This window comes from Cinclus cinclus, chromosome 15 (genome assembly GCF_963662255.1).
Source record: "Cinclus cinclus chromosome 15, bCinCin1.1, whole genome shotgun sequence".
In the NCBI taxonomy this organism is placed as follows: domain Eukaryota; kingdom Metazoa; phylum Chordata; class Aves; order Passeriformes; family Cinclidae; genus Cinclus; species Cinclus cinclus.
Window position 1 is genome coordinate 17,283,381 of NC_085060.1, and position 27,339 is coordinate 17,310,719.

Consider the following 27,339-nt stretch of genomic DNA (forward strand, 5'->3'; position numbering starts at 1 on the left):
TTTTTTATTATTATTTTTCTACTCTTTGTATTAAGAAGTAGTTCATTCTTTTCTTATTTCTTCTTTAAAAGCTTCAAAATAAAGATATTTTTCTGTATGATAATTTTTAAAGTAGGACTTTGTATAATAACACAGGATGATATTGCACAATTAATCCTTAAATTTTCATTTCATAAGGTAAAGCCTACTGCAATTCCCTCCACACAGGCAGATTTAGTCTGCTCCAAGCTTTGTGGTTCTGACAGACAAATTATATAGGAATGTGAGAAGTGTAAACACAGCATAAATACATCTGAAAAATAAAATGTCTAACAGATATTTTATTCATAGGCAAGGACCAGTGTCACCTAATCAGGGGGATAAATGTCTCTTTGAACATGAACACTTCTTGGGTATAAATTGAGGAATTGAGGTTATCTTGTGCCACACCCTCATGTCTAAATCTCTCTCTTTTTTTTTTTCTTTTCCCTCCTTAACAAAAACCATCTAATCGCTCAGAGGTGAGTATGTACGCATGGTTTAGGCACAAGGTATTTTCTTGTTCCTGCTACAGTCATCCTTGGTGTGCACTCACCTTATTTCAGATCCTTTCTGCTCTTGGGAAAATCCAAGGAATACGCTTGGCTTTGATGGAACAACTTAAAAATACATCCAGGTGTTGTAAACAAAGGAACCTAGGGGCTCCTGTGTGACCCATGGGGGGCTCAGTGCCCTCCTGAATTTCCATTCTGCTGAACTTAAAAACCAATCCAACAAACAAACAAGCCCACAAACAAAGCAAAGAAACAACCAGCCACCCCAAACCACCCTGGATGTCCAATGCTTTATTTTCCTGGATGGGAAAACTGCCATTGATTGTTTGACTCAAGTTTTGAGCTGGCTGAGATAACACAAATCATTATGCTTTAAACTATGAGTTGCAAAAATTGAACTTTCTGCCTTTGGTGGGGGCATCTCAGTGGGAACCTTTTGTCAGATGTTAGCTTGCACCGAGGAGACATTGACTGTATAAGTTTCCATTGCTGCAGTTAATTGTCTGCTCCTCTCTCTCTTCCCCAAATTGATCTGGTTTTCAGCTTTTTCTGCAAACACTCTCCCTGCCAGTGCAGGTGGGAGCTTGGGCAGCACGTGGCAGGGGCTGTGCTGGATTTCTGAGCTTCAAACAGACCCATGAAGGAAAAAATCTACTTGGACTGCCTTGGCAAGCAACAGGGGCCACAGATATTCCAGGTGGTGTCTGCCAGTGCAGGGGCTCTCCTTGAAGGAAGCCAGAGGAGGGAGGTTGGAGCTCATTGTCCCTGTCTGGGTGTCTCTGTCTTGTCCTGTGGGACAGCAACAGCCTGGAGGTGATGATCAGCCAGCATTAACAGCAGAATTTGACCTTTTCAGTTTTATTATGTTACTTTTAATCAGTTTAGCATTTTGCAAATTGCCCTTAAATATATAAAAAGGAAAAATCTGTTTGTGTGTTTGCATTAATGTACGAGATCTCTACCAACTGTAATGGAAAATATGTCCAAAGTCACATTAGGTTTCAGTATTTTTCATTCATTGAACCTATGAGGGAACCAAATTACTTTGTTCTTTTTTTATGGGTATTATCAAGAGTCTTCTTAAAATACTTTAGAAGCCAAAGTATCTAATGATATAATTATTTTGGATGAACTAAACAGTAAAAGTCTGAGGCTACAACATTTTCAGCTGTCTGGGAATTAGCTTGATCTATTCTGGTTCCTGTTTTGGACTTAATTATGATATCAGTAAATATTCCCAGAAGTTATCACATAACAAACAAAAACAGTAAATTAAAACGGAGATGGTTGGAGTTTTCTTGTAGTTTTGGTTTTGAGATTTTTTTTGTTTGATTGATTTTGTTTGTTTGTTTTATTTTTGTTTGGTTTTGGATTTTTGTTTGTTTAGTTTTGTTCAATTTGCTCTCTTGGGGGGATTACTTTTGTTTTTTTAAAGGCTTTAAATGGGCTGGAGAACTTGGTTAATCCATGTGCTGCTTGTGGGGAGATGAGAAAGAACATGGCATAATTGAAGAAAGGCTGGTGTGAGAGCTAATGTGGTTTTCAGGAGCCTGTTGAGAAAATGATCCCCAGCAGTGTGACTCCACAGCAGCTTCCTGCAAGCACTGGGAGGGGAATTAGTTCTTTACCTCCATCCCTTTATCCATGAGGCTCTGAGGACTCTTGGCCTGTTACTGTGGGAAGAGGAAGAGTTTATAGATGGTTTTGCACAGGTTGGTATTAAAAATTAGGCAGAATGTTTGGTTACCTGTGCAATAATTCAAACTAAACATACAATCTGCTGAGGTAAATTTGCTGTTCCCTCTTTCAGAGTTGCTATTTTTAATGCTTCAGTTGCTCAGGAGGGAGTGTTTGTGTCTGGAGCTGTAGCAGAGCTCTGTCAGGGATGCAAGCTCGGACAAAATCAACCTTTCCGGGTGGGTGTGATGCCTTGTGGCTGATTTTGATTTGCATTGATTAGCCTGTGTTGCTGTTTGATTACCTCCAGGCTGGTGTTGGAAATGTGGGCTTTTCTGTTTGATCCCCCATTAGGCTCTTCCCTCCGTGCCCTATTGATACCTGCCCCAGGCAGCTCCCTTCCCTCCTGCCCCTGACACTGCAGAAATTAGCTGGGGAAAATTCGGTGTGGGTCTGGAGCTGGGCAGAGCCCTGCTGTTCTGGTTGTGCCTCTGAAATAAATGGTAATAAAGCATTTCAGCATCCATGTAATGTCAGGAAGCCTCGTGGAACTTCTGTGAAAGCGTTCCTGAGGAAGCTCTTGAATGCTGCTCCATAGCAGGGCTGTGGTTAGAGAGCCTTTTGGAAAATGCTTTGGTCCTTTTCTGTAGAATGCTCTTTGTTTTGATGTTTTGATACAAGTTGTGTTAATGCTGAATTGCAAGACTGATATAGGAAAATCACTGACTGTTTCTCTACTAATGTTTTCTTTGTGAAAGGAAACTTAAAATTTTAAATAATCCCCATTTTTTCTTTGATCTGATTTTTCCAGTGGCAGCTTGGGAATGAAGCTGTAGCACCGTTCTGTGTATCTTCAAACTGGTCATCGTTACCATGTTTTAGATTATGAATCTGGATCTTTGGGGGCTTTTATCACTCATTTCACCCGACAGCTGTTTTGAGGAGTCAGGGCTGGGGGAAAAGGTGTGGATGGAGTTTGCCATGTGCAGGTAACACACCTGTCAGGGTATGGTGCTGCTACTTTGGAACATTTTAAAAGCCTGAACAGATTTAAGATGGTCTTGCTGACAGGAGCACCCATGCTTCTAATGTAAATCCTGAATTCTGTTGCTGAGATGATAAGCTGTTGGACAGGACAGATTTCAGGCTCTCTGGGAGCTCAGACTGCTCTTGCGGAATGAGGGGCAAGCTCTGGTGGGAGCACTGCTGTCAGTGCAGCCTCAGAACAGGCAAAAGACATTTAAAGGGGATAGCAGGTAATTGTTAGAGCTCAATCTTCAGCTTCATGAACCTGCAGAGCATTTCAGCAGGACCTTTGCTTGTCAAGGCACCCCTTCCTTAGCCATGGGTTTCTCAGCTCTGGTTTGAAGGTTTCCATTAATGAAGTTGTCTGTTCCTCACAGATGGAATATACAGCAGAACACATCTTCTGCAGTCACCAGGTTTTCAGTCTGGTTAGAGCAGATAAGATCATTATTGTTCTATCACTTAGCTCACAGAGCTTTAGTGTTAGATGATGTTGCTCACAGTCTTTCTAAATCCATCTGGCTCCATTGAAACAGGCTCTATAACCCTTCAATGGATACCCACTGGTATTGGCCAAATTACTCAGAAAGCATTTTATTGGGTCACTTTCTTCAGGGTTGATATTATTTTAAGTGATGTTTTATGTGGTTCTATTTATGTGCATTATTTTTTCTAAAATGCACATGCATCACTCCCAGTTTGGGGCAGTCTGGGATAGTTTATTGAAATGTAAATAATTTACTTTGGTTTATTTTGAGAGAGAATAGCTTTTTCTCTGGGGAAGCATGCTAGGTGGAGAATGTGAGATGTGATTGCAACTTGCCTATAAGTGTCCCTTCTGTCCAGGGCTCTTATTTCATTTTTGGATTCTGCCAGTGACACAGCCTAACCTTCAGTCATGAGAATCAAGAGGGCATAGCCGTTTGTGCTTTGGCTTGTTGCTTTGAGCTGTTTTAACAACTGTCTTTTCTATTCTTTTCTTCTGAAATGGAATTCATATTTCTAAAGCCCGTTCAAGTAAAGAATGATGTACATGTGCAAAATACTATTACACTATAGGCTATTTTTCACATTTCTAACATCTGTTGTCAGTCTGGGGCGGTTGTTGTACATTTGTATTGCTGGGAGAAGGAAATTTACTGAAATGTAAAACCCACGGGATGTAAAAATGCTTAATGTCTACCTGGAAAGTGTGAGAGTACATCACTGATAAGGAACTTTGCACAGTTGTGCTGATAGGGTGATGTGCTCGTGGAGTGGCAGGCAAGTTATTGATTGGAGCTGGAGAATCGTCTTTGGTAGCTGTTGTTTGTCTTCTCTTTCTTCTGTGAGTCCTGGGGGACTCAGCTGCGAATTAGACTGTAGTCGCTGCCAGGATTGGATTTATAGTCTTTAACTGTGGGGGGGGAATGGGGAATTTCTTTTGAGGCAGAGATGTAAACAAGGCAGAGAGGGAATGTGTTTGGGTTACAGAGGGCCAGCACGAGGGCACGGAACACACGAGGAAATGATTTCCTCCCAGCTAGGGAAAGGACATCCACAGCTGCCTGATGCCATCCATCAGAGACTGTCAGCTTTAGCCATTATTTCTGTTATGAAACAAATGAGCACGTGCTGCTGCTGAGTCCCACAGGCAGTTCCAGGGATGAAGGTGAGGGGGACCAAGTGCTGCTCTGGGTCCCCTTTGTTTGACACGAGGACTGAAATCTGTGCTGATTTGGCCGGTGCTCACTGGAGACGTGCCAGGACATTTCTCTAACAAATCCACCCCTGTCTGTGTGTCAGGTATCTACGGCACCACTGCCCAGTTCTTTTGAACTTCTGGGAAGAGGCAGCTGGCGTGCGTCAGGCTGCAGTTTTGCTTCTGGTTTCTCCAAGAACTGCTTTGAAACCAAAGCAATGCTGCCAGCCTTCTTTCAAACAATGAGCCTGCTTCAAGAGTTTAATATCACTCCACTGATTCTCAGGCAGCCGTTGGTTGTTTTTAATAAAAAAATAAATGTATTGGTTTTGTTTTGTTTTGTTTGTTTTTTTCTTTTCAATGTGCAAGAAAGAGACCAAAGTTCCTTTAGTTTATGTTCTGTGTTAAGGTCTGAGTTTGGAGCTTCATCTCCTTGTGGTTTTGATTTCCCCATTGCAAATGCCATGTTTGTGTGTTTTCTTTGCTATGGGTGTCAAATTGTCTAAATGTCTTACAAATTACAGTTTGTATTTCTGCAGCTGAATCAATGATAAGCAATTCTGCAGCTCTTCCTCCCCTTCCCAGCTCATCTCTGGCATTCTCCCACTTCTGAATAAGGAGATTTTTAAGAAGCCTGAGCAATTAGCTCTAACAGTAACAACCAGTATTTTTGATTGATCAACATCATATAAAACTGCCAGAAAACTGTACAATTCACTCCATTAAAAGGAGTTGCTGAAGATCATGACATGTCTTGATTTCTAACTCCTAATGAAAAGGCATTTCAAACTCTGTTCAAACACAAGATGTTTAACAATAAATGTTTGCTTTCCTCTAATTTTTCACCTAGAACCAATATGATTTTAGATGAAATAGGATTCTTTAAAAAAAAATTATAATTAATCTCTGGTGTAAAGAAGGTTCCTGAATGTGTTTAATTAGGCAACAACAAAGAGCAGGAAATGAGCAAAGCTGATTGTGTAGATGTCTGGAGATCATAGTGAGATATAATTGAAGTAGAAGAACTTGTTGCTTCTAATGTTTTAAGTGCCTTGCACACCCACTGCATGCTCTGAGCATGAGAAAATGTTCCATCGCACATTCCCTTCATCATACCCAGCCCAAGATCCAAACTCCTGCAATAATAGCAGGGATAATTAATTCTGGCTGAAGTATTTGGGAAATTATTGAGTGCTGCAATTACAGGCTTTCCAAATGACAATCTTTAGAAGCAAGAAGCTACACTCTACAATCCCCCCAGATCTGAGTGCACTGAGAAACTTCTCTTCAGCACCAGAAGGAAAAAGCCCCTGTAGGAGTGAATCTTAATGTAGTATTAATTGGGTAACAGGAGAACACAGCTCTGAAACACAGAGGGTGCATTTAGAACAGGACAAATAATCTGAAATACAAGTTTGATGAATTCCCTTCATCTCTGTGCTGTGGCTGCTGCAGCACTTTTGTTTATATTGATCTGAACGGCATGGAAATCTTCTTTCATCTGTCATTTACATTCATTTTACTTCTTGCAATTGCCTCTGCCAGCTTTACATGCTTGTTTTCTGGTGAATCTATTAATAAGATTTCCAGTACATCAAAAGAATTTCTATTGGGCAAAGATAGAATATAATACACTTGAGGTGTAGGAGGGTTCCTAGCTGCAATTTCACCTACTAAAAGTTATTAATGAGTTTTGTGAAGTAAAGAAAATAATTGGGAAAGCATAATGCTAATTGCATGCTATAGATTTTCTTCTATTGCTTACTTGTTTAGCAAGTGATGTGCGGAATGGAATATTTGCACCATAGCTTTTTTCTGATTGCAATATGCCTTCTGAATTGACAAAAATAGGCCCAAAGGTCAAATTAATTAAAAACAGTAGGAGAAAGAACACAATTAATGCTGCAAGTTTGTATTTATATGTTCTAGCCTGAAAAACGTGCAAGGTGCATTTTGTTGTGTGCAAAGCTCAGATGTTGTATGCCAACGAACATAAGAAAATGCCAAGAAAGATCTTAAAGAGTGGAATTAAAATGAATTCTTTACTCAGGAAAATTTATGCATGAAGTTGATTTCACAGTGATCAGCCAGGGCACTCAGCCTGGGTTTTGGGCAGTAATTGATGCAGAAATGCAGCTCTGTGGCTGTGTGAGGAAGGTGCCCATGCCCGCAGTGTCCCCCCCATGAGTTGTGCCAGCTTTGCCCACATTAATGTCATTGCCTTTCCCCACAAACACTTTTCCTACTTCTTTATTCTAAAATCCTTCCTGGGTCTCAAGTACCTACAGCAATTTGCCTTTCCCTGAGCTGTAGGAACAGAGTGGATCTAAAGCCTTGTATTTGCTCCTCCATGGCTGGGTGTTACAAGGGATTTCTGCCTTTCTGGGTCAAGCAGAGCAAGCAGTTGCCTTTCCTGATCCTGACCTTGGTGTCAACCTTGCAAAAGTACTTCAGATTTATAGGTTGCAAGTTTAATGTGGTTTGCATGGAGAATAACATTTACCTCTGATTTAACTGAGCTGTCCAAGAAGCTTGAATAATCCTGAAGTGATGATTGTAGAGGTGTTAATCCTGTGTGTGGCAGGTGAGGAAATAGGGGTACCTCTGAGGGCATTCAAGGAGTTGCAGGAGCAGCCTTAGCTGTGCCCTTGCCCTCCCTCCCCAGCCCTTTGGGTTTCTCAGCTCTTTGGGGCACTCCAGCATCTTTCCAAAGATGCAGGGACTCAGACTGAGGGTTATGCTACTTATGAGTACACAGTAGTGCAGTTTTGGGGTTTATGCAGTAAATGCCTTGGGACCAAGTTGTTTTTAAGCAAACCCCTGCTCTGCTCAGCTGTGACAGAGGCTCTGGGTGTCTGGGCTGTGCAGTCAGCAGCCCCATAAGGAGGAGCTGCCCTCCTGCCTTCCAGAGATGCCTAACCCACACTTTTGCTGGCTCCTCTCCTATTTCCTCTTGGTGCTTTGTGGAATTTTGCATTAGCACCTTTCTCTTGAGTGCTGGAGTGACCAAGTGAACAGCTGTTCTTCTGCCTGGGTTCCTGGTGTGGCTGGAGCTCACACCTTTTCCCTTCCCCTGTTTGCCAGGGGAGCTGCCCAGGGCTCTGTGCTTTGCGGGGACAGGTCCTGGTGGCAGAGAGCAGTCCCAGAAGTGACCTTGCCTCAGGGCTGAGCTCTCCTTGGGGTTGCAGAGTCCCACGTGTGGGTGGTGACATGGGACGGGGACAGCTGTCCCCTGCTCAGCTGAAACAGCAGCTCTGGGCTGGCCGGGAGCAGAAAAAGCCTTCCCCAGCCTTCAGCTGGATCCTCTCCATTTCCCTCACCCAGAACTCATCGTTCCTCTCTGCAAACTGACGTGTGCTGCATTTCCTCAGCAATTTGTACTGTTATGTTTTGCTCCGAGAGGAAAGATGAGTGAGTAATCTTAACGCTGCTGAAGAATGGCTGCACTGACTATGGAAATGAGCTGGGAAGATTTAAGGAACAAGGGAAGGCTAATGGCTTTATATTTTGCTTTGCTGAAATGACACAAGTGGTGAATTCTGAAAGACAGTTATATGTTCTGATTATCTGAAAGGGTAATTGCAGAGCCATGGCTCTGGAGGAGCGAGGGATGATATCAGTGATACAATGCAGCACTTCAATTTGCAAAATTCTTCCCATTTGCAAATAGATATTTCAGACATCCATTTAAGAATGCATTATTAGCATGTAGTTAGACTCTAGTAACTTTGAATATTTCATGTATTCTACTGTAAATAACAGCTAAATCTTATTCATTATCACCCTGATAATATAAGCTGTGAAAATAGTGATGCAAATGGGAGATTTCTGACTTTAATCAAATAAAATGCAGTCCTTTTTCGTAAAACAACTTGGAGAGAAAAATAGATTTTCAGATGTTTAAAACAAAACCAAAGCATTTCATCACATCATTTATCACCCAGAATCTTTCCTATTTACAATAAAAGAAGATTGAAAGAAAGCAAAGTATATCAGTGATATAATATTCCGTTATTTCAGTATGGGGAATGACTTCTCTTATTGAGAGAAAAAGTTTTGTCTTACAATTGGAAAGGGAATTTCAGGACAAACCTCTTGGTGAAAGTTTTCTTTGTCCAGAGAAAATCCTGGGCCATTGGAATCCACTGGAGAGTGTACTGGTGGTAAAAGTGTCCATCCTGGATTCTGGAATTCACTTCGTGCTAATCAAATACAGCATGAACTGCATCACTGCTTGCAAATTTTCGCCTAGACCTTTATTTTATACATGCCAGGTTTTCTTGGTAAACTCTTGCTTCTTCCTTAACCTGTTCTCCTAAAGGTGGAGGAAACCTTGCTGCCCTGAGAATGTACTCAGAGGGGTGACCTTGGTGGCCAGCACACTGTAAATTTAAAATTAAAAATGGGTAATCAAGGTGGTTAAAAGATACTTTCTCAAAGCCACAAGGATAATTATTGCAAGGATAACTCTCTGATACAGAGAGCAGAAAAGAGAATGCTTGTGGTCACTGCTCTCTGAGAAGGTCTTGAGTTTCCTCAGAGTGCCTTTTGGGCAATGGTAAACTTTTTGTCTATTCTTCCTCTTCTCCAGAAAGAGCAAGATGTTGGGATTTTTTATTTTTTTTTGACAGCTGGATGAAATACATTCATTTTATCCTTGCATTTTATCTATTATCAATTCCCATTCCAGCTAATCAAACTCTTGATATCAACCATTATAGATTTCCTGCTATAACAAATAAAATGCTGTTATAATAAAGGTGTCTTGTCATAACAAATGGAGTGACATAGTGACATGCCAAAGAGCTGCCTTGTTACTCATTTTAAAAGGCTTCTTTTGGCTTTTTTGTTGTTATTTTTTTTTTAAACCATAATAAAATAAAGTAACTTCTTGTCTGCATTACACATGAACTGCTTTATAATCATCCACACTGGGAGGAAAGATTTCATATTATAAAGTGAAAGGCAACTAAAGTGTTGCACCACCACTTGAACTGGAGCAGTTAAGATCAGTCCTTGCACAAATCTTTTCCTGCTTCTGACTTCGGCACACTTGCAACCCAAAGAAGCAAAGCTAGATCAAAGTCCCTTTTTCTGGGAAGCATTAAGAAGAACAGCTCCATTTCCTGGTTCAGGATGATGAAAGAACATCTCCAAGCCCCCTCAAATGAACACTTGTGGTGGCTCCTGGAGTTACACACACGAGTGCTGCTCCAAAAAGATTTGACCCTTACAGGAAAAACTGAACAGGAACAAAAAAATGTTGCAAAGGAAAACAGAATCATGTTCTGGATGTTTCTTCCAGGTCTCTACAGCCGTAAGGACCTCCTCAGGGCTGCGTTTAAGGCTTGGCCTTGACTATGATGCAGAATTGCCTCACTGGAGGTGTGTAATTCACTGGAACATTCATTATTCTGTGAATCCATACCTTGCTCATGAAGAAACATGAAATCTGTTTATCTGAGCCACGACTGAAATGTAAAATTGAACATAATCAGATTAGAGCTAGAGTCCCATGCTCGTTTATGAAAGTAGACATTCTTCTCCATTTCAATATTGACACAAAGAATTCACAACTCTAATAAAACCTCATCAATATTTCTACTGAGAAAGATTCACACTGCTGGGCCAGCAGTCAGAAGTGATGTCAAATACTGCTGAAAACGTTCTGTATTATTGTTTATTATGATGTTCTTTCAGCTAAGAAATGGCTTTGCCTATCAGATAGATACCAACCATTCAAGATGATAACATCAAAGATGATGGAAATGGAAGAATGTATTAAAGAAAAAAAATCAGAATTGAGATTTTCCTCTTTCAAACTTAGCAACAGCACGGCCATAGTGAACTTTCATGTGTAATTTTTATTTAATCACATGTCAGATTGAAGGCTTAGATGAATTAAACTTTAAAAAGCATGCTTTCAGCTACCATTTTGACATCTAGCATACAATAACTGCCTTTCAAAAGCTAAATAAAAATGTTTGACATGCTTGAAATGTTATTTTCAGTTTTATTTGCTTTTTATTTCACTTCTTTGTTGTTATTTCAAGAAGCCCAGAAAATACAATTTAATTGCTAAATGTTGCTGGGAAAAGTCTTATGAGAGATACTCTGGTACAACGAGGATTAGAGCCTGGAAATAAATACCCTTTGAAGTTGTTAACCAGAAATTTGTGAAGTTCCAGGTTCATAATGCGTTTGTTCAGCAATGATTTGGGGAATTAGTTTGTTCCATGACCTTGGTGGTGCAAGAGGACGATGGGAGGGTCATCTTAGCCCCTGGTTACTTCATTAAAAACTGCAAAATTTGCTTCTCAAAGCAGATGCTGGTGGTCACAAACCCCTTCTTTTTTCTGCCTGCATGGGAAGGCTTTCACAGAACTCTCTTGCAATGGCCCAGAGCTGGAATATCTGACGTTTCCCTTATCAGCTCGCTGCAGTTTTAGCTGCCTGCAAGAGGAGCCTGCAGGGACCTGTCCGTGTGATTCCTAAAAGGCACCCAGAGTAAGTGAGTGCTGGAGGTACAAGATAGTCCTGCAAGATTATTTCTCATCACTTGAGTGACTTCTTTGTGTGAGGGAATCCAACTATAAGATCTGACAATTTTAAGTAATTTCCATTTGGGCAGGTGTAGGGGCACCATCTGTTCTGCTGGTTTTCTGAGGAGGTGGTAATGCTTTCATTGAAAATGTACAAATCTGTCTAAGATGATCACCCACGTTGAATTTCTATTTGTCTGGGCAGCCAACCCAGCTTTTATTTGCCCTTTTGAAATTAATAGGTTATGCTTCCTGCAGCTAAATATATTCATAAAGTGGGAGGAGTTATTTAAATCAATAAAAATGAAAGCCTAAAACTATTTACTTCTCTTACACTACTGTGGAACAGTTAGATTTTTAATCACAGTAAGAAAAAAACAAAAGTATTTCTCAGATCTTCTTCTTCTTTAGAAGGTGTGCAGATGCTGTATTTTCTCTTAGTAATTAGTGAGGATGTAAGATACCAGTTACTAATGTTAATGAAATTGAATTAGGAGGACTAGCAAAATTTCTTACAAGAATATGAAAAGGATTCTCTTGGATCTCTTTTGGAAGTTTTAAAGGGCTGAAAATGCAAAGTTTTGCCAGTATGTAAAAGGGTGAATGTGGGAAATTGGGAAAACAGCAGGTCTGTTTGATTTGACAAACAAATAGACAATCAGGAGCTGAAAGGAAAGCAACCAATAAATGTGGGGCAGTGGCTGGAACATCTGAACTTGTTCAATGAAAAGAAAGGCTCGTTCACCAAGTTTCATCTGTTTGAGATGATAATTAAGGTTATTAGTGTTGGCCGTGGCTGGAGGTGGTGCTTTTTTATGTGAGATAGGGAAACACAGATTTTAATGCCCACTAGTCTTGGACTTCTGAAATCAGCTGAGTAATGTCACTTTGCACAATAGCTCTCTCCTTCTCCCAGAAGATGAGTCCTTGATTTTTGTTAAAAAAAAAAAAAAAAAAAAAAAAAAAAAGCCCTCACACCCCAAACCCAAAACCCAGGATCACTGTAGGGCCCATTAATTAAATCATAAAAAGGTCACTGTAAAATTAGAAAAGGTGAATACAAGGGTGATGTGCTTTTAGAAGTGTTTCTATTTGTTTGTGATAATGGTGACCAAAAGTGTTTGGCATCTTTGTAGATACTCCAAGAGAAATGCAGATCCCTGCTGGCAAAACTAGAGAAGATTAATTTGAGTAAAAAATTATAATGATCTGTATTATGTACTTTGCCTATGAAAAAGCCATCAAAATAATATAATAAGATCTTAAATTCAATGTGCCAGGCTGCAAAACTTATGGGAAGTACAGACTTATAAAAGAGTTGAGAGAAACTCTTTGAGGTGTATTGGTTGTGCTCGACACTACTCTGTATGGGGAAGGAAAAATGAAAATGCTGCCTTATCTCTGTTGAGTTTCAACACAAAGACATATTTCCCACTGGGTTTATGGTTGGATCCTCTCAGGCAGTTTGTTTTAATGTTATGCTGAGAATTTTGCACTGATAGTTGCTGGGTCCTGTTTGTCTCAATGAAAGCCTATGAAACAAAAATTGCTGTTTTGGAACAAAAGGTGATAGTTGAGGATAAAAAGATTGGAGCTGGAAATGGTAATTCGATTAGGGATTTTCTTTACTGCTTGTACTTGAAGATAGTTATTTTCTGGTTATTTAAGGTATTTCATATCCTCCTAACATTTGAAGTAAATCAGCAACTGAGAAAATTAAAAATTTATTTGCCTCTTCCTTTATTTACTGGCTGCTATTATGGAGAGAAATGTTGAAAGAGCCCTGTTCTTTTGTGCTATCTCACAGCATCTCCTAAATAAGGTCTGTTTTAAATCAGAATTATCATCTAAATAATATAATTAATTCAGCATAAATTAAAAAGTAGTGTTTTTTTCTTTATGATCTTCTTTTAAATGGATATTAATTTGCTTCACTGAATGAAGATAATAAGGTTAATAGTTTAATGTTCCTCAGTTGATATCTGCTGCTTTTTCTATTACCTTTTTTTTCCTTTTTGATTATAAATTGGCTAACCCCTGGTGTATAATACCAGAAATCATCCCTTCAGTGTATCCAAAGCTATTTACTTAGACTCATCTTTTATTATTCCCACTGCCACAGTCTAATTATTGTAGTGAAAGATTGAACGCAGAACAGTTTGGGGCTTTGATCAGTCTTCATATAAATTTCAATAATGAGAGTAAAAGGTTTGTGGTTTTCTGAGATAATTTGATCCCTCCAGACGCACTGAGCTTTTACCAAAGGCAGTGAATGCCATATGAGACCTCTGACAGCATTTGTGTCTGCTCTGTGACATCTCTGCAAGCAAAATTCCTTTCTCATACCAATAACGAGTAATTTAATATTTTTAAATGCGGCAGAGAAACTATAGACTGCTACATGTTTTTTTCCTTGAATTTTCACTTCATTGTCCCCTATCAGTTTAATTGTCTGTATTACAAGTTCCTATATCAGAATCCTCTAAGAATGCATAATAGGTTTGCTTGCATTTCTCTCTTTTTGAAAAAGTATACCAACTGTCATTCAGATAAATAAAACAAACCATAATCCTTGTTATTCTATTACTATCGGTGCTGGCTCCCTTCGGAGATAAATAGAAAAGCAGCTGGAGACTGAGGATATTTTGTAAGCTTATAAATTGAAATTTAAATGCCTCAAGGAGGAAATTTCCAAAATAATTGTGACAGAAGATAAGTCTCAGCTTTTGGCAAAATTTTATTAGAATTACTTGTTCCAGATCGTTGTCTGATGCCTGCATGAATTAAGAAAATAGCAGCACTGCCATGTAGAGGAATAGCTGGGCCTTTTTCATCTTGATAATTTTTTCTGAAAGTGCTCTGTCATCAGTGTTATCAGGTGTGACACACTCAGGGATCAAATTTAAAATCATGAGCCTTTAGCTGATGCCAGTTGATTTAAAATCATTCGGGTTTGATCTTTCTGACTAATAGCATCTCAATTTATGCAACTAAATATTTGCAATTTTTAACTGAACATTAGTTAGTAACATTTTTAATTTTGCTTGGGTATGGGATTTGTTTTTTCTCACTGGGCTAGGCAGTTAAAAAAGAGTTGGTGAGTTTCTGGTCTCCTCTACTGTCAGCTGGTTCAAAACTTCGGCTGTATTTTGACAATGAGCCCTGAAAAAGAAATATTCCTTGTTTTACACTTAGTGAATCCCAGATGTACAAAGCAGTAACCAGTTGTACATTGTAATAACCAATGTGCTCCCAATCATTTTCAAAGGATAGTATTGGTGTCTAATGTTAAAACTTGGGCTAAAGATGTTTTAAGAATACTTAAAATTCACTGGCAGCTTGGAGAGGAGAGGATATAACACAACACAAAGGGAGTGCAAACCTCACAAAGTAGAGCTTTTACAAACAGTTCATGCAGTGGAGGTGGGTTTTTTTTTTCATATTGCGAATACCAAACTCATTTCAGATGAAAGAAATGGCATATTCCCTTTCCACATGTTGTAGCTGTAGATCTGTGTGAGCTGGGTGCAGTTTTGAATGCAGGGAGTAAATGAGAAACATTGCAGGAAAGTTTTCACTGGATCAGCTTGACAAAACTTCAGTTATTTGGGCTTTGAGGAAAGGCCTGATTGATGCTGGTGTGGATGGGGCTCTGAGAGGCAGCTGACAGAGAAGTGGAACAGGATAAATCATATCAGTAATTTCTGTGGATCCATCTGTTTTTTTTGGGCGGTGCAGAGACACTCCATGCATTGTCACCCAGTAGTGGTGGGAAAAGGCAGCAGGAGGAGAGGGAGCACTGTCCCAGCCAGGCTTGCAGAGAGCCCTGGGGCAGCAAAATGTGGAGTTCAGTGGGCAATTCTTCTGGTGACCCCAAAAGTGCAACGGGGGCATTGGGGGTGTTAGCTGTGAGCCTTTCCCCATCTGAACCTTTCCCCAGTGGGCTGTCAGGCTGTGCCAGCAGTCACAGAGGGATTTTCTTCTCCCATTTCCATCCCATGGAATGGGAAGCCATTCTCTGTTCAGCTCTTCAGAGCTGGACTGTGATGTCTGGGCTTGATCTGTTCCAATATTTCTCAAAGATTTGCCAAATGAAGGAGAGTCTAAAATCTGCAAATTTGATAAACAGGAAAGCAGGACCGGAAAGCAGAGTGTACTTGAAAATGGATGAAATCATCTGGAAAAAGAGAATGGCAGGAACAATGAATGCAAAGTGCCACTCAGGCTGCAGCAATCGATGGCAATAACCAAAAAGGGAACAACGAGGAAAAGATCAATAAAAAGGACCTGGGCATTATGGTGGTTGGCAAGGACACAAATGTGTTGTGCTGCCATGGCAAAGGAGCCTGCAGGAGATGTGAGATGATCCTGCTCAGTGCTGTCAGGTCCCTGGCTGGAGCTGGGTGCAGGGTTTTGGGCAGAGCACGGAGCCGTGAGCGAGCTCCTGCACAGGGGGAGCAGCCAGAGAGAGCAGGAGCACCCGACAGATTGAAATAATAAGGTCTGTTTATTCTGAAGCAGAATAAAGTGCCAAATGCCAGAAAGATGAGTGGGAATAAGCAGACCATGATGGATGGGACTGAAGAAATGATTTATTTTGTAACAAGAAAGAGGCAGGTTCAGCATTAGCCGAGAAGCTCTCCATTAGCAGTGGTGAAGCACTGAAACAGGTTTTCTGGGAAAGCCCTGAGTGTCTCTGGTAGCTGTTAGGAAGCCCTGTCACTCACATCTGTCAGGAATTGCACAGGTGAGGTTGGTGCTGCCGTGTTCTTGGCTGCACACGCTGCAGAACAGCTGTCTGTGGGCATGTGTAATAATGTCACTGTGACAAAAAGAGACTCGCAGAAGTGGAGGAGCCGAACTTAGCAAAAACTCAATATAATTGAATGTTTTCAACAGCGCCAACCTATAGGAACCAAATATCTAGGGACTCCGACAACATCTGCTTTGCTATAAACACTATATACTTTTTTGCAAAATTGCATCAAAAGTCTGGTCTTCAGCTTTGCTAATCCCACCAGTTCTGCCACCAGAAAGTTTTGCGTTGCCTTTCGAATGGAATTTTGAGTAACAACAACCTAAGAATATTTTAAACTGTTTTTTTTTAGGGCTTTTATGAATCTTCATGTTTCAAGTTTCCAAAACATGGATATCAGACACATCAAAATGAGCAGGGGAGCTGCTTATGTTTTGTTCATATTTTCTTTTAATACTGGGAGAGTTTTACATTTTAGTTATTCAGTTCCTAAATCATGCAGATTCACTCAGGTAATGAAAACTGTCCTGTGCCTCGTGCATCAGGTTCTTTGTTTCATCTGGTCCTTCCTTCCACCTCTGGGCTGAGATGCTTTCCATCCTCAGCTCCCTGGTTCCCAGCTTCCAGCCTTTTAGTGTTAAGGTACAGGTCTGTGGTATAACGAAAATCAAAGGACTTGTAATGAAACGTCTGAAGGAGAGCAGGGGAATCTACTTTTCATTCATTAGCTTAACGTCTGTGCAAAACCTACTAAAATTGTTTTCAATTCATGGGACTTGTTGTTGTTTTTTCTTTTTCTGCCTTAGAAGAATCCAACAGCATTATAAATGTGTCACATTTTTTAGGCCCAAAAGTGTGGAACAGCTTTTAATGGGAAAGAAAATGTTTTTTGAAAACTAGAAAACTCAGCAGTGAAATAAATTGAGCCTCAAAAAGTGATTGAAATCTCCAAGTCAATATACAAAAGGTATCCAAAGCCTTGTGAAGTCTGACAGAATCTCTTTAGTTTGAGGTGTCTTTCATTTTGCATCAGGGCTTACATTTTTTAAAAAACAGCAGCAAGCACTGCTGTCAGGTGCAGCGGGTTTGAAAGCAGCTCATGAAAGCCTGAAATTGTGCACACCTCTGGGCAACGCGTCCTCAGCAGACAACCAAAATAAAGCATTTCCTAAATTGGCTGCGTCGAGCAATTACCGATACCGTGGTGGAAACCGTGTCGTTCTGTTCCTTCCTTGTAGCCCCAGCGCCGGGTCACCTTCCACCTGCCAGATGGCTCCCAGGAAAGCTGCAGTGACAGCGGGCTCGGAGACCACGAGCCCACGAGCGGGGCCAGCGCGTCCCACCCGCTGCCCCTGGGCTTCCCCCAGGACGAGTTCTACGAGCAGGCGTCCCCCAACAGCCGCACCGAGGGCGACGGCAACTCCGACCCCGAGTCCAGTAAGTGCAGAGCTCTGCTCATCCCACTCCTTCAGTCCTTGCAATCCATCAGCCACCGGGGCTTTCTGTTCCTCCTGGTAATAGTTGAAAGTGAGCGTTGGGTTTAGCGCGGCTGAAGAAGAGTTCCGTTTCTAAAAATGGGAGGTCTGGCCATTGGAAATAAAACATTTGGAGCTGTTAAGGGTTTATGGATGAGCTGGTGTTTTTATGGACGTGGTGGCTATGCACAGAGGAGCTTTCTAAGGAGGTTAACGCTGTTGCCCTAATGGTCATAAATACTTTGCTGAGGGAATTCACACTTTTTAACGTTTCCCTCTCCAGCACTACTGCGTGCCGTAGTTTAACAGGGAGCTTGTGGGTGATGAGCTGCTCTGTGGAAAGAGTGCAGTCTCCAGAAATAAGAAAGGGTTTCTTGCTTTCTGCTTTGAAAGCAGGGATGGCATGCAGTAATAATCTCAGAAGAGCTTGTCATCTTCCACTGCCACTGCCTTCTTGTGATGTCAGAAACAGGGAGGCAGGATGAACAGGAGCGGGAGCTGTGGGTACTGGCTCTGCTCTGTGTGCTGTGATGTGATAGCCAGTTGGAGACTCCACTGAACTTTAGTCAACTGTTAATTGTCCAGAGGCTCCTTATCTGGATTAAATTGAACTGTGCCATTGATAAAGAGACACCTGAATGTCTCTAAGCCTCTAAGGCCTTGTTAGCGGCTTAATAAGTGATTTGGAAATACATCTGTTCTGGGCAAAACCTGGCCCAAAAGGTGGATTTCAGCTGCTTCAGTGTATCAGGAGGAATGAATTAGTGAGTGCTATGCACTTGAAATAGCTGTAGAAGGTAGTTACACTCTGCAGTGGCAAATCCAGCATCCAGCAGAGAGCATTCCCTCCCACTCCGAGCTGGCTCTGCCACACTCAGCCTGGCTCTTGGCAAAAGCAGAGGTGTGATCTCCTTTGCTGCTCAGGACTGGAGCCTTAGGGGCTTTTTGCACATGTGAAGTCTGTCCTCTATTTCTTTAATTTGTAAACTATTACCTAAGTTTAACCTTAAAATGTGTAAATTGTTATGTTTCCTGAAGTAATGCCAGAATATTTTGTTTTCCAAGTTGATAGACAGCTGACATGAACCATCGGAGGGTTTTGATCCTGTGTTGGAAGCAATCATCATTTGCTTTTGTGTTTCTGTATTTGAGGCTGTAATGCACCTTTAATAATATTCTAGGCAGTCAGACTGGGTTCTTCACAGAGTTAAGCTCTAAAGGGCTACAAATATACCCCGAAGGAAAGAAAATACTAAGTTATATATTATTTGCTGTTTTTTCTTTGCATGCTCATGGTCTGAACTTGCTTTCCAGCTTTTTCTTGTTGTTTTAACTGAAATTTATACTTTACTGAAGTGAGAATGAAAATGAAATCGGTGTCCAGGGCCCTTCCTGCAGAGAGCATGTGACAGGACCTGGAGTAGAGGAGTTCTCAGAACAGGCATGTGCATCCTGTCTTGCCATTTACAAAGAAGCTCAGGTTTGGGATTTTCCAATGCTTTTTGTGCCCAGTTTTTTGTGTTTTTTTTTTTTTCTTTTCTAATTTCAGAAGAAATATGAGCCATGACTCTTGTAGAATGTGGCTCTTAAAAGTAACTCAGAGCTCTGACACCTGAATGTCATTGACACACATCCCTGTGAGCAGGCTAAGCAGGCATCAGATGTCTTTCCAAGTGTGAAGTTGAAGAAAGTTTAATCACCTGTCTAATTACCTGACAGTTCAGTTTTAAACTTGATGTCCCAGTTTAATTAGAGTTTATTTTATGTGAAGATTTTTCTTCCCTTCCAACTTGTATCTTATTGAAACAGTTTAATTGATGTAGCACGATGGTTACAGCAGGGAAAGCCTCTTTTGTGGCCCTTTTTTAAAGTTTTATGCTTATATTAATGGCAACATCTAGTGGCAGGAGCAAAAAAGCAAGCAGATTTAGATAGATGTTGTGTGCTCTCCTACATCTGAGTGAAAAAGGGGAAGACCCACAGCATATTTGTGTTCGGTGTCCTGCTGCAACATTACTTGGTGCAGATGACACAAACCCAAAATATCTGATGAGCCTGAGGTCCGTGTGGTTCACTTGTGCATGCAGGACACATTTAGCCGACAGTGAAACAGTAAAAATAGCTCTGAATTGACAATTTCCTCTACAATCTTCTGCTGGGTTTTTGGTTGGTGTTTTTTTTCTTTATTCTAATTTGGAATGGCTTGATGCATTCAAAGTGTTTCTTGTCTTACCTCATGGACTGAAATGTCGGTAATGTGAAAAGAGATGGGAAAATGCAGTCAGGTGATCTGAGTTCATACAGCAGAACAAACATGGCCTTCATTCCCTCCCAACATCTTTAATATCTGAGCTGTCTAAATCTGAAACGTTGCCTGGAATGGTAAGCCTGATTTGTCACCTGTTGGGGGTTTAGTTAAACTTTGCCTGCCAAGGAGAGAGATTTGGGCTGAAATTATGTCAATAGTCAATATGTCAGTTATGTCAATATGTCCAGAACCAGCCATGTGCCCTGTGAAATCTGATGGCAGCTGTGACATCACTCATGGCCATGTTCAAAAGTGTTTTCTTCCTCTTGCTTTTCCTGACTACAGACCTTCTGTGTTATTTGTTTCTCTAATACTGGAAATTGTTGCTTTCTGGAAGCTTTAAATATGCTAGCAATAGCTAAGTATTTATTGCAAAACACTGAAAAAGCTGAGCTTAACAAAATAAAAATTAAAAAAATCAAAAACAAAAACCACCCTGTGAAATACTGGTGAAAGAAAGCTTTAAAAATTCACATCCGATACAGGACTGAAGCAAGGAGGGAAAAAAATAACTATAAGGTTATAGTGGTTAGAAAACTGAGAAATTTATGTGTAAACCTTTAAAATTAATTGACTGTGCTAATTCAAATTAGAAATAGGCTATTTAAAATGATTTGTCTTCTCTTACTTCAGTTCCCTCCTTTGAAAAACATAAAGTTCAGTGTGGTAGATGCGTCCTAAGGAAGAGATGCCAATAAACTGTCACACTGAGTAAATAGTAATATAAACATGTATGTAGGTTTGTAGAGAACCTCATCCTTAAGTAACAGCACTCTTGTACTTCGTATTCAGATATTTCCTCCTCCTAAGTTGCTCAAATAAGGATGCTCCAATAAGTCCCTATGCCAAGGATTTTAACCAAACTGCCTTCCCCCCTGCTTTTCCCCCCTCTGTTTAAATACAAAACACACTTCAAACATAGACAATTCCAACAAATTATCTGTGTCTGGACTTCCCTGGCAAATTCCCTCAGTAGTGCCCTCTCAGTGGCTGTAAGCAGTGATGTTATCAAAGGGGTTGAAAGGTACATGTAAACCTCAGTTCTGCTGAGTTATTTAATACATGTGTAAGATATTAATGACAAATTTTCCTGCTTCATCTGTTTTTATACCCTTATCGAATCTGTTTTCTTTCCTCCAGACAATAAAATTGTTTTACTTTTGTTTGGAGAAAAAATAGAATATGACTAGTTCAGCCAAGAAATTGGGCAGAGCAAGAGGCATGATTGCAGCTTGGGGACAGGGAGTGTGGAGGAGAAGCCAGAAAACCTGAAAATAATCTGCAATTAAATAATAGCAATCATTTTGTATAAAGAAAATGGAACTATAAACAAAGCTAGCTGAAAATGAAAGTTAATGAGGCAAATCACACCGAGATTTCAGGGTTTCAAATAGGAGGAAACTGGTGTATTAAGGAGAGAGGGTCTCCATGAAGAATATTTAACATGAATTAGTGACTAATAAGCCAAGAAAGTTGTATTGAAAATCAGCAAGTGTGGAGCTAGAGGGCAATCAGCAGGCACCATAAGTTTGTGACCATGTCAGGCTGGTGTTGCCAGAGGTGTCTGGCTGCTTATTTTTGTCTCCCGATGACACCTTCACACAGCTGAGGAGTTGTTTGGGTGAGCTGGGTTGAAGAATTCCTGTGGGTTCAACCCCCAGGGAGGGGGAAGGGTAAATTTGAAATATGTGGATTCCCCAGTTCCGTTCGTTCCACGAGGCACAACTTGTGGACAGCAAATGAGTAAATGAGTAGCTGGGGCAAAACTTCAAGTGATCATCAGAGTGCAGAGAATCAGTCTTAGGAAGAATTAAGACTGCAATCTGTGGTATTTAAGCACATAATGGGGAGGTTTGCAGTAAGGAAGACATCTGCTCATGATTAAAGACAGCATATATTTCTTCCTCAAAATTAAAAGAACACTTTCACCTTGACTTAATTTTTGATAAGGATGATGTTGATGAGCACAAAGGCAGGCTGATGGAGAATGATGATAATGGTACTAAAAGTCAGAGCAGGTTCAGTGCATTCGTGTGGAGGAGAGGAGATAATCTTCCTCCCAGGATATCTAAACTGATAGCGTTTTCCTTATTTTTCTGTAATCCTGACACACAAGGTGTCAAGAAAAAAATAAAGCTCTGGTCAAGCTCCACTACTGAAAAGCAAAGGAGAAACTGAGACATATATAAACATAATGCAATAAATGGTATCATGGGTTTTCCAAGAGTAGGAAGAGATTAGCTCCATTATCTCACTTCCATGATATGTATTTTTAATATTGGGGAATACATGTAGAGTTAATCTATATATATATTTAAGAACTAATAACTGTTATTATGACATTAGGGTGGAGCATTAGTAATTAAGAATGAAAAGACATAGAATAATACAAGAATGGAAAAATCTCCATAATTATCTTCATTAATGAGTTTGGCATTAAAAAGCAGGAACATGTCAATGAAATATTCTAGTAGCTCAAAGCCAAGGATCACTGACAATAGAGGAGGAGGTGTGCATGACAAGAGAATTGGATTTTGCTAAGGATTTGAAGTAATAGCAGTGGGATGAAATCTAATAGTTGAGAGTCATTCTCATAGGAACTGCTGTATGTAACTAGTATATAAATCACCAGCTGAAAATGACATAAAGAAAAAACCAACTGAGTATTACAAAGATAAACTATAAATCACCAATATCTAATGTGACTGTGAAAAAATCCTGGGTTCCTCCTAGCGAAGAGGAAAAAAGAAGAAAAGGAAAAACCCCGGGAGGTTGCTGACACTATAACAGGTTTCTTATGAATAGTGTTGGCTTCCCATGTTAAAGAAAGGTGAATCTGCATGAGAAACAGGCATAAAGAAGCATTATTAATAACAGGGGACTGGGATGCCCATACACAGAGAAAGGAATGAATATTGGCTCGTTTAAACTGCAGGGTAAAGGCTGGCTGGGGGCTGGGGCTGCTCTCACACAACTTCAGGGAGGGAAAGCCAAAATACAGCACTGGCTTGCTTCGTAAGGAAATGGGCTGGTGCTGCCTTTAAACCAGCCAAGGCTGCAAATTTGGGGTCTGCAGACAGGATCAGTGAGGAAGCACAGAAGCAGGGCATGAGAATGCAACCTGGCTTTAAAAAAGAGCTTGATGAATTAGTGAGAGGGCCAATAAATCGCTGTCTGTAAGAGCAGCAAGTCGGTGTGTCACACAAGAGGTGACTCTTCAAGGCTGGGAGTATGAAATCCAAGGCTGGATGTGTTTGCTGAGCCTCATTTCTGCCCTGGGCTCCAGCCCCACCCCAGCTGGACACAGGGCTGGTCATCACCAGTCCAGGAGCATGGCTGTGCCATAATGGGAGCTGGCCCCTGCTGTCCCCAGCCCTGCCAGCAGCTCAGGGACAGCCTGGGGGTCCTGCAACTCAGCCTGGTGCCTGGTGGAGAGCAAAGGGTCAGCACAGCACTGCAGACAGGGAGCTCACTCTCCCTGGGAAAAATGCCTGTGTTTTCTGCCATGCTGACTTGTCTGATAATCAGAAACTCTGCAGTTGCTGAAATATACTCTTTAAACATCATCAATAAGATGCTCTGGCAGCTGGATTTCAGACCTCATGCTGGGGCACAAGAAAAAATAAATCTACAAAGTCTTAAGTTTCTTGTTCCCTGTCCAAAAACTGGACTGCCAACAGATAGAAATTTTTTTAATGATGCTTTTCGGTTCTTTCCTTCCCATCTTCTCTACTTTTTATTTCCACAGAAAGGTTGAAATGTAGCAGCAATATTTTAGTTTGGTTGTTGCTCAGCTATAAACGCACTTAAGCCTAGTTTGAATAAAAAAGAAAGAAGCTGTCATTAGTTAAAGATAACAAATCTCAGGTTAAAACACATCCCAGTCTCCCACATCTGCCCATTGGGCCCTTTAACTTCTGCTGTATTGGGCTTTTCTAACCCCATGGCTGAACACTAATAATTAAGTCGGAAAGCGCTGAGGTAATTAATCTTTCTGAAGCAATAGAGTTTGATTGATCTTCTACCTTTAATCAAATTAGCTTGCACGTAGGTGGGAGAATGTAATGGCTGAGCACGGCTCTGTAGCACTTTGTGAAGTGCCGACCTGCGCGATGACCTCGGTGAGTGCACCCATGAATCAGGTCTGGGAGCCTCCCCAGCAATCCCTGAGCGGCTTTAAAAGATCACTGTGTGATTTAAAAGATGGGGCGTCTGGCAGGGACCAACATCAGGATGTGCTCAAGGCTCCCATTTTTGGGTGTGTCTCTCTTAGGGGCGCAGTTTCTGTCCGCATGGCACACGTTCGAGGGCGCTCAATGTCACAAGGCTTCAAACTCTGTGGATTTTCCAAATGTTTTAGCCCTTTGCTTCTAAAATAATTTTAGTTATAGAGCAAAGCAAGCCAACAGAAACTCCTATAAAACAAAGCATGATGGAATTCTGGATTTGTTCCTGACTGGAGAGTGGGTAAAAGGGCAGACTGGAGAGGGCAATTTGCAATGATACAGATGAGTGGCTTTTGCAAGCAGATTTTCACTTGTACCTGAGAGGATACAGATTGCATATTCAGAAATAAGTCCATGATTTGGTAATTTGATCCCTGGGTGCCTGACTTAAGGGTTATTAAAGCAGCTGACAGAAAGAGGGGAAGATGGACAAAGCAAATTAAATTTAAGAATGCAAAAGCAAAAAGATTGTCCCACTCGGCCTCTCAGTCAAACACGGCACCATAAACACAGACACTGAATTTTAAAATTGTATACTTTCTGTGTATAAGGAGCGCTCTCTGTAAACTCCTTTTAAAGTAAATTTTAGATAATTTATTGCTGATATCAGAATATAAACACTTGATCTACCTTTTCTGCTCTTTGAAGAAAAGGAAGATAAAAGCAAGTTTTCTGAGATGCACCATATTCTTTCATGCAAAATCAATGGGGATTGATGAGGAAAATCAATGGGGAAAATATGCTGGATTTTCTAGGCTGCATAGTGGGATGAAGTAATTCAGGCAATGCTAACATGTTTGTGAATACAAACTAATGTAATTCTTGACTGAGGTTTATAATAGAAGTTACTCTGTCTAAAGTGATTAGAAAGAACAGCTCCACCTTACAGTTGAGAAATCAGTCACTTCTCATGGAATAGTGACTGAGAATAATAAGGAAGGCTTTAAAGCATTTTTTTTGGTGGGTTTTTTTAATAATAAATGAGATCTGACATCTGTAAACAGTGATTTAGTGGCAGATGTTCTGTGATATATATTTATGTCATCACTTAAGCTGACACGGTAATGGATAATCCTATTTGTTCTGTTTATGAAAGTTTTAAAAATATTGCTGTGGCGAGCAGGCTGGTGGGGCAGAGGTGGAGAGAGAACAAATTCCTTCCCTCTAGTTTTTCAAGCTCCTTTTAGCTCTGACTGGTTGTCTCTCTACTTTGTCTCAGACTTTCTCTTCTTTCTTCTTCTAAGAGTAGAAAAACACAGATGATGCAATTTGTCTTTTTTTACCAAATCGAGCTAATCAGTTGCTGCAAGAGGAGCTTTTAGCAATATAAAATATTAAAGTGTTTGTTAGCATTAGATGCTGAGTTCCTGTTTTAAAAATGGAAATATGGGGGCGGGGGGGGGGGGGGGAATTTGTCTCTTTCATATAATTTAAGCCATGTGAAAAAATTCATGATTATATTTTGATTTGAAACATCATAATTTATAACTTGATTTCCACTGTGATTAATGCAAAATATATCACAAAAATATATTTAAAGACTGACCATAGCTACCAGTCTGTCTTAGAAATGAAATGGGAAAATGGTATTTATTGAACAAAGCAGATTCCCAACTGACAGTGCATTCCAAGTCACAGCATTTGCTGACTCAAATCTGATCACTCAATAAATCCAGTTATTGTTGTTCTTGTTTGTGTAGAGATGTGGTCATTCTTTAATCTGATGCTTTCCTTCTAGCTGACTTTTAGTGGGGAAGTCTTGAAGTGTGCATTAGGAGCAACTAGAATTGTTCCAATATTCCTGAAGAGGGGAGGAATTTTTCGCCTTTACTCTTTAAATAACTTTTAGCTGCCTGGAAAAGCAGAGGATTGTTAATAAACTGCTGCTCCTGTCTTTTTTTTTTTTTTTTTTTTTTGAGGTTGTATGATTGGCATCGTGATCTTTTTTTATTTTCTGGTTGCTGTTCAAACCTTGATTTTGCTGTAGCTCAGGAAGGAAAGGCCCCAAGCCCCTTGTGCAGGCTCCTCTTCAGGGGAACACGGGGTTGGTGTCCCTGTGTGTGCTACTGACCCAGCCACTGGAACTTTTCTTGAGCCCTACTGGTCCCTGGTGTGATGTATTCATTCTGAAAAATAAAATATATTTCTCTGGGTTGAGCTGAAGAGACCTGGGCAAAATATTTATGATTATACTTTAGGATTTATACTATACCAGAGGTTGAGATTCTCACCCTTGTGTTTAATATCCATAAATAATGTTGCTGCTTCCTAGTTAGTGGCAGGATTTTGCAGGGATTCTGCTTTATTCATAGTGCTGTGTGATTCACTAGTGTTCTGTTTAATTCAAGTGACATTGTAATTGTTGTTAAATGTTTTCAGAGTTAGCTCTGAGCGTTGCTGAAGTCAGCAGTTCCCGAGACCCCAGTCTCATGTGTCCGTCTCAAAATTCTCAGCCTGGCCTCATGCTGTCTCGATTGTTTGTACACATCCATTCCCATGTTTCAGCTGGAATTAGATGGTAAAATCCCTGGATTACAGACAGAAATTTTGCTCTGCGCTTGTGGGGCTCTGAGCACATTTTGGCTGTTACGCTGATTTTCTGCTCCCAGTGCAATTGCAGTAAAAACCATCACAAATACTTGTAGGATAGAAGCGGAGCAGATCTGTACAACAAACGTGTGCTGGGCCAGCAATGCTTCTACGTGAAAATCAGGGCTTGTTTTCATTTCACCTGTAAAGAACACTTAGCTCGGGGATTTTGGATTGCCCGAGTTCAGTCCCTGCTGATGCTGGTGGGAACGGGGTGGGCAGGCAGGAGCTGTGTGTGGCTGAGTGCTGGGCAGTGCTGTGCTGGGCCAGCATCACCCTGGGCTAATGCAGAGTCGCTTTCCTGCCAGATCAGCCGGGACGGGGAGGTTCCCACGATGAAAAGTTTCTTTAACCGTCCTGTATAAGGTGCCTGGCCAATGTTCCCCTGCATCCTCGAGGCCAGGAATGCTGACATGAGGACTGTGTTTTGCAAATGCTTTTGAGTCCCTCGGGTTTGTGCCACTTCAGCCACGGTGAACAACACCGATGCATCTCGAATGGCTTGGCTAGGGTGGGATAGCAGGGT

General features: G+C 40.7%; 1 protein-coding gene across 1 annotated transcript in view; it reads left to right on the top strand.

Annotated features, from left to right (window-relative positions):
* PCDH11X (protocadherin 11 X-linked) overlaps positions 1 to 27,339 on the top strand; it is a 378,197-nt gene that overhangs the window by 242,847 nt on the left and 108,011 nt on the right. Inside the window, exon 5 of the mRNA XM_062503181.1 lies at positions 17,454 to 17,652. Coding sequence (XP_062359165.1) covers positions 17,454 to 17,652 — 199 coding nt within the window. The remainder of the gene's footprint in view (positions 1 to 17,453; positions 17,653 to 27,339) is intronic.